At 52.5% G+C, this 7,810-nt stretch overlaps 1 protein-coding gene across 6 annotated transcripts in view; it reads right to left on the reverse strand.

Moving 5' to 3' along the window:
* NSUN6 (NOP2/Sun RNA methyltransferase 6) overlaps positions 1–7,472 on the reverse strand; it is a 42,493-nt gene extending 35,021 nt beyond the window's left edge. For 4 of the 6 annotated variants that reach the window (XR_010306530.1, XR_010306529.1, XR_010306528.1 and 1 more), the window contains exons 1-3: positions 7,395–7,472; positions 4,708–4,813; positions 2,069–2,224 (exon numbers count right to left, since the gene is read on the reverse strand). Coding sequence is in view for 3 of the 6 variants with exons in the window: in XM_064162349.1 (XP_064018419.1) it covers positions 2,069–2,224; positions 4,708–4,782 (231 nt within the window). In the remaining 3 variants the exon portion in view is untranslated. Of the gene's footprint in view, positions 1–2,068; positions 2,225–4,707; positions 4,814–7,390 lie in introns of all 6 variants that reach the window. The other 2 variants (XM_064162350.1, XM_064162351.1) reach the window with 2 other exon arrangements.
* Between the last annotated feature and the right edge of the window lie 338 nt (positions 7,473–7,810).

The raw sequence follows: 7,810 nt of genomic DNA on the forward strand, positions 1-7,810 counted from the left end.
GTCCTGGCAGGAAGCAGGTCCCTGCACACCCACTGGCGCTGACTTAAAGAATTAGACTCTTAGACAGTGAAGATCTGTGAGACCTCACCTCCAATCCTGCCTCCAGTTCTGGTGGCCCCAGCATAAGGACACAGATCTGGTGAAGTGAGTCCAGAGGAGGCCACAAAGATGACCTGGAGCACCTCTGCTATGAGGATAGGCTGAGGGAGCTGGGGGTGCTCAGCCTGGAGAAACAACACTCCAGAAGGACCTTAGAACTGCCTACCACTAGCTGAAGGGATCCTACAGAAAGGCTGCAGAGGGAGTTTCCTTAAGCATGTCTAGAGACAGGACATGGGGCAATGGTTTGTAGCTGAGGCAGAGCAGGGTTAGACTGGAGCTGAGGATGAAGTTGTTCAGTATGAGAGTGCAATAAGTTGCCCAGAGAGGTTGTGGCTGCCTCCTCCATAGGGTTAAACTGGAGCTGAGGATGAAGTTGTTCAGTATGAGAGTGCAGTAAGTTGCCCAGAGAGGTTGTGGCTGCCTCCTCCATAGGGGTGTTCAAGGCCAGGTTGGATGAGGCCTTGACCAATCAAGTCTAGCTGAGAGGTGTTGCCACCCATGGCAGGGGGATTGGTGCAGATGATCTTGGAGGCATTCAAGCAAAGCCTGGCTGGGGCACTTAGTGCCATGCTCTGGTTGCTTGGCCAGGGCTGGGTGCTAGGTTGGGCTGGATGAGCTTGGAGCTCTCTTCCAACCTGCTTGATTCTGTGATTCTATAATCTCAGAGGTCCCTCCCGATGTAGGCTGTTCTCTGATTCTAGGAGAGAGTTTCATCTACTTCTTAAGCACAACAGCTTAAATGTTATCAGATCAACAAATGTTCCCCTGAGAAAAGTAAAAATCCAACAAAGGTATACATAAAGATTCTGTATACATAATCTACAGCCTGCTCTGGAGCTCTGGCTCCAGTTTCTTAAACACTCAGATTTTCTCACTTCCCTGAGCAGGTTGAGCACTGACCCAGGCAGCCATTCTCCTCTTCTCTTAAATAAAACAGTTCTGAACATGCTCAACACACCACACTGAGCTAGTTTTTATCTCTTTCTACCACCCTCTCTCAGCTTATGGTGCCTTTATAGTAAGTGCTGGATTGTATCTAGGGAAAGACTGTGAGGATGATCAGAGGGCTGGAGCTGCTCTGCTATGAGGATGAGCTGAGAGAGTTGGGGCTGCTCAGTTTGTAGAAGAGAAGGCTCCAAGGAGACCTTATTGTGGCCTTCCAGTATCTGGAGGGGGCTGTAAGAACACTGGGGAGGGACTTTTTAGGGTGTCAGGTAGTGACAGGCATGGGGGGGAACGGAGCAAAATTGGAAGTGGGTAGATTCAGACTGAATGTTAGGAAGAAGTTTTTCCCCAGGAGGGTGCTGAGACTCTGGAACAGGTTGCCCAGGGAGGTGGTGGAAGCCTCATCCCTGGATGTTTTCAAGGCCAGGCTGCATGTGGCTCTGAACAACCTGATCTGGTGTGAAGTGTCCCTGCCCATGGCATGGGGGGTGGAATGGATGATCCTTGAGGCCCCTTCCAACCCTGACAGTTCTGTGATTCCCTACAGTAGAACCCTGATCCTACCCAATGTCTGGCTGTGCCATGTGAGGAAGGCACTGGAATGAGCTGCCCAGGGAGGTGGTGGAATGACCCACCCCAGATGTGTTATAGGGTGGTTTGGATGTGGTGCTCAGGGATATGGTTTAAGGTGAATCCTGCAGATTTGGGTTCTAGGTTGGACTTGGTGACCTGAGGAGCCTTGCCAGCCTGGATGTTGCTGTGATTCTGTCAAGTGTTAACTGGTTCCCTTTTCCATCTGTTATTGCCTTTCCTGGACATAGTAGGTGAGGAATACAGCTGGACAATGAACTTTCATTAAAGACTGAATGTTGACAGGAAATCAGTATGATTGCATAATGTTAATAACAGTAGCCATGGAGTAAGCCCAGGAAGAGATTCCAGCAATGAAATGCTCCAAGACTCAGGCCAAAGCTGACATATCCAGGTATTTTTTGCCAGAACAAAAAACAAATGCACAAACCTTCTGGATCTCTTCAAAGAGCATTTTTTTCACCTCTCCCACTGAGGCCAAGTGAGTGTTAACTCTTACAGTTGTGAAACGTGGTGGATGAGACAGCTGATTTAACAGAGACTGATATTTGCGCTCCACCTCCTGGGTACCGAAAGCAGTGATAAGCTGGAACAGAAAGAGGAGATTTTTGTATAGAAGAGATTCACAGAGCAGCCTCTGGCCTGGATCAGAAATAGTGTGGCCAGAAGGACTAGAGAGGCAATTGTCCCCCTGAACTCAGTACTGGGGAAGCCACACCTTGAGGACTGGGTGCAGTTTTGGGGCTCTCACTTCAAGAAAGGCATTGAAGTGCTGGAGCAGGGATGAGTGAACAGTGGTGAAGAGTCTGGAGAACAGGGCTGGGGAGAAGCAGCTGAGAGATATGGGATTGTTTAGTCTGGAGAAGAGGAAGCTCCTGTAGAGACCTCATTGCTGTCTACAACTCCCTGAAAGGAGGTTGCAGTGAGGTGGGGTTGGGCTCCTCTGCCAGATAACAAGGGATAGGAGTAGAGGAAACAGCCTCAAGTCTGAGGGGATGGTTAGGTTGACTCTTAGAAGAAACTTTTTCCTCAAAAGGGTTCTCAGGCACTGGAACTGTCTGCCCAGGGAGGTGGCTGAACCTCCATCCCTGGAGGTGTTTCCAAGAGGCAGAGCTGTGGTGCTGAGGGCGATGGTTTAGCACCAGCCTTGGCAGAGTCAGAGAATGGTTGGACTGGATGATCCTAACTGATCATCCTATGATCCTTGTTCAGTGCAGAAAAGTAACTGAGACCTGTCTGGAGGCCTGGTTCTAATGAAATCCTCATACATGCTGGAAGCACTGCAAACAGGCTGCAGGAAGTGCCAAGCATAACTCTGACACTGTACAAAGGGCAGTCCCAAGGACATGGAAGAGTAAATTCAAAATTGTAACTCTTCTCCTCAAACACAAACCCATCATTTTGGTGTCCTTTAAACACTGAGAATTCACAGACTGTCCAGAGTGGTTTTGAATCCACACTCTGGTGACATCTTATCAATCTCATGTGGTTAATAAGTGGCTAATTTCATTAGAACCACAGAATGGTTTGGGTTGGAAAGGACCTTAAAGATCATCCAGTTCCAACCTTCCTACCACGGGCAGGGACACCTCCCACTACAGCAGGTTGCTTAAGGCCTTACCCAACAACTCCAGGCCTTGAACACCTCCAAGGAGAGAGCATCCACAATCTCCCTGGGCAACCTGTTCCAGCGTCTCACCACTCTCACCGTGAAGAATCTCTTCCTAATGTTCAGTCTCAATCTCCCTTCTTCCAGCTCAAAGCCATTGCCCCTCATCCTATCACTCCAAGCCCTTGTCAAAAGTCCCTCTCCAGCTTTCCTGTAGCACACTCCAAGTATTGCAAAGCTGCTCTAAGGTCTCCCTTGAGCTTTCTCTTCTCCAGACTGAACAGCCCCAACTCTAACATCCTGTCCCCACAGGAGAGGTGTTCCAGCCCTCTGATCATCTTTGTGGCCTCCTCTGGACTTGATACAGCAGTTCCACGTCCTTCTAATGTTGTCCTTACTTCCTCTGTGCTCACTCTTCTGTGGCATCCAAAATGGAAGTCCAGTTCATATATTTTTCTGTTACTTTGAGCCAACAGGCATAAAAACCAAGTTTGCATTTTAAGCAGAACTACATTAAAAACATCTGTGTTGAGTATGATCAAAATATCTTAGAATATTTAGAATCAGGCAGGTTGGAAGAGAGCTCCAAGATCAGCCAGTCCAACCTAGCACCCAGCCCTGCCCAACCAACCAGACCATGGCACTAAGTGCCTCATCCAGGCTTGGCTTCAACACCTCCAGCCACAGAGACTCCTCCACCTCCCTGGGCAGCCCATTCCAATGCCAATCACTCTCTCTGACAACAACTTCCTCCTGACATCCAGCCTAGACTTCCTCTGGCACAACTTGAGACTGTGTCCCTTGTTCTGCTGCTGCTTGCCTGGCAGCAGAGCCCAACCCCACCTGGCTACAGCCTCCCTGCAGGCAGCTGCAGACAGCAATGAGCTCTGCTCTGAGCCTCCTCTGCTGCAGGCTGCACTCCCTCAGCCTCTCCTCACAGGGCTCTGCTCCAGGCCCCTCCCCAGCCTTGCTGCCCTTCTCTGGGCACCTTCCAGTATCTCAAGTATTCAATTCACACAAAATGTCAGATCAAATGACTACTAACAGTGTTCAATTAAGGACTATTTGCTGGTCACAAGATCAGAGGAAGGGATCTCCACAGATCATTGAGTTCAACCCCTCTGCCAGAGCAGGACCAGAGAATCTAGAGCAGGTCACACAGGAACACATCCACTGGAAAAGGCTCCAGTGAAGGAAGGAGTCCACAACCTCTCTGGGCAGCCTGTGCCAGGGCTCTGGCACCCTCACACTCAAGAAGTTCTGCCTCAGGTTGTGGTGCAGCTTCCTGTGCTGCAGTTTCCATCCACTGTCCCTTGTCCTATGGCAGGGCACAAGAGAACAGAGGCTGTCCCTGTGCCTTCCTTCCTGAGCCTCAGCTATTTATAGACATTGCTGAGATCCCCTCTCAGCCTTCTCCTCTCCAGACTAAAAAGGTGATTAGTAGTAGCTATTTCACTTACCTCATTATTTCTGAACACTTTGGTGAGATACTCTTCAACTTCACGCTGGAAGGAGACTTTGGGGAAAAAAGACATCTTCCTTCAGCTTTTAACAGCTGGGAAAGAACTGGAAGAAGGAAAACATTTTGTTAGTGGTTTTATTCACACTGGAGCGATGTATAAATGCAGCAGAAGATGCACCCACAAACTAAGCTGCAGTTTCTGATCCTTCTGGTTTAATAGGGCAGTTTTGCAGGGCTCAGAATTCCCAGTGCTGCTCGGGATATGATTCTATCACCGCATCCTTCCCAGCCATACCTTCAAAGGCTACTGTAGCAGTGTTTGAAACGTGACCAAAGTGTCATCACCCCCACATCCTGTCCAGTTGAGGCTTCCTTAGCTGTCCTTCAGAGGACTTGCTGTTTACCTTTCTTGTTTACTCACAAAGGCTCTTACAGAATTCACTTTGACTCTTAAAAGTCTCATCTTTGAAGCTCTTACAATCACAGAATGGGTTGGAAGCAACACTAAAGACTGTCTAGTTCCAAACCCCTGCCACAGACAGGGACACCTCCTTCTCAAGCAGTTTGCTCAAGGCCCCATCCAATCTGGCTTTCAGCACTTTCAGGCTTGGAGCCTCCACAGCTTCTCTAGGCCACCTGTACCAGTGTCTCACCAATCCTCAAGGGGAATGACTTCTTCCTTATGTCTAATCCAAATCCAGCTTCTTCCAGTTTGAAGCCACTGCACCTTCTTCTTCAAATACTGCAAGACTACTCTAAGGTGTCCCCAAAATCTTCTCTTCTCCAGGCTGAGCAGCTCCAGCTCTCTCAGTCTGTTCTCAGAGAGGAGGTTCTCCAGCCCTCTGGTCATCTTCATGGCCCTCCTCTGAACCCTCATCCTACTGCATCATCATATCTGCTCATTTTAAAAGACAGTTTTCTAATCATAGAATGATAAGAGTTGGAAAGGACCTCTGCAGACCTTCCACTCCAACCCCCCAGCCAAAGTAGCATCACCCAGGGCAGGTCACACAGGACTGCATCCAGGTGGGCTTGGAAAGTCTCCAGAGAAGGAGACTCTGCAACCACTCTGGGCAGCCTGCTCCAGGCCTCCAGCACCCTCACACCAAACAAGTTTCTCCTCATGTTGAGGTGATACTTCCTGGGTTCCAGTTTGTACCCATTGCCCCTCAGGTGCCACAGAGCACCACCAAACAGAGCCTGGCACCTTCATCCTGACACCCATATCCCTCAGATACTGACAGACATGATCAGATCCCCTCTCAGCCTTCTCCTCTCCAGACCAACCAGCCCCAGGGCTCTCAGCCTTTCTTCACAGCAGAGATGTTTCAGTCCATCACCCTCCTGTCTCTCTAGAAGGTCCCTGCTTCTCTTGAACTGGGGAGCCCTACCACAGGACACCATTGAAAAGAGCCTGCCACCTTCCTGACACCCACCCACCAGATTTTATAGACACTGATCAGATCCTCTCAGCCTTTTCCTCTCCAGACTACATAGGAGAGATGATCAAGAAAAACAAGAACAAATCAAGGAGGTTTCACTTCTCCCCATGTAAACAGGGTAAATGCCATGCAAGCATGATGCCACGTCTGTGCCTTTAACCATGGTTAATGAACACTTAAGGAAATCAAGGAATGTATACCAGAAGTTGAGACCTGACTCCGTTTCACAGGGCCTGGCAGGAAATGTTGCTGCAGAAGAACTGCTCTGTGACAGCAACTTTAAGGCAAGCAGACTCAAACACAGTATCCCAGTATCATCAGGGTTGGAAGAGACCTCACAGATCATCAAGTCCAACCCTTTACCACAGAGCTCAAGGCCAGACCATGGCACCAAGTGCCACGTCCAGTCCTGCCTTGAACAGCTCCAGGGACGGCGACTCCACCACCTCCCCGGGCAGCCCATTCCAGTGTCCAATGACTCTCTCAGGGAAGAACTTTCTCCTCACCTCCAGCCTAAATTTCCCCTGGCACAGCCTGAGGCTGTGTCCTCTCGTTCTGGTGCTGGCCACCTGAGAGAGCAACCTCCTCCTGGCCACAACCTCCCCTCAGGTAGTTGCAGACAGCAATGAGGTCTCCCCTGAGCCTCCTCTTCTCCAGGCTAACCAATCCCAGCTCCCTCAGCCTCTCCTCGTAGGGCTGTGCTCAAGGCCTCTCCCCAGCCTCGTTGCCCTTCTCTGGACACGCTCAAGCATCTCAATGTCCCTCCTAAACTGGGGTGCCCAGAACTGAACACAGCACTCAAGGTGTGGTCTAAGCAGTGCAGAGTACAGGGGCAGAATGACCTCCCTGCTCCTGCTGGCCACACCATTGCTGATGCAGGCCAGGATGCCACTGGCTCTCTTGGCCACCTGGGCAGATTCGGTCGGCTGGTTGCTGTGCGGAGCGGAGTAGAGCTCCCTCCTACTTTTCACCCCCTCAGTTCCTCCCACGCGAGTGCAGGGCCGGACAGCTCTCGGCAGCCTCCCCGGGGCCCTGCGCGGACCCTCAAGCCAGCCCTTGGGGTACTTCCCGGCGCGGGGCAGCGGCTCCCTCCGCCGCCACCACCAGGACATGCGGTCCCCGGGGAAGCCGCTGCGGTCCCCGGGCTGCCACCAGGGCCGGAGCGCGCAGAAGCCGGCCCGAGCCGCACTGCCCCATCCCGCAGCAGCGCACACAACCCCCTCCGAGCACACTCCGCACCTACCGCCGCGGCGCGGCCCGGACCCGCCTCCTCCGGGCAGGGGCAGGAAGTTCCGCCTCGGCGGGCGGAGGGCGGCGGCGCGGGCGGGCGCGGCGCTGGCGGCTCGGTGTGCCTATGGGAGCCGGGCACGCCGCAGCAGGGGGCAGCGCTGGCGGCTCGGTGTGCCTATGGGAGCCGGGCACGCCGCAGCAGGGGGCAGCGCTGGCGGCTCGGTGTGCCTATGGGAGCCGGGCACGCCGCAGCCGGGCTCAGGGCTGGCGGCTCGGTGTGCCTATGGGAGCCGGGCACGCCGCAGCCGGGGGCAGCGCTGGCGGTTCGGTGTGCCTATGGGAGCCGGGCACGCCGCAGCCGGGCGCAGCGCTGGCGGCTCGGTGTGCCTATGGGAGCCGGGCACGCCGCAGCGCTGGCGGCTCGGTGTG

The sequence above is a fragment of the Pogoniulus pusillus genome, chromosome 23 (genome assembly GCF_015220805.1).
Source record: "Pogoniulus pusillus isolate bPogPus1 chromosome 23, bPogPus1.pri, whole genome shotgun sequence".
NCBI lineage: Eukaryota > Metazoa > Chordata > Aves > Piciformes > Lybiidae > Pogoniulus > Pogoniulus pusillus.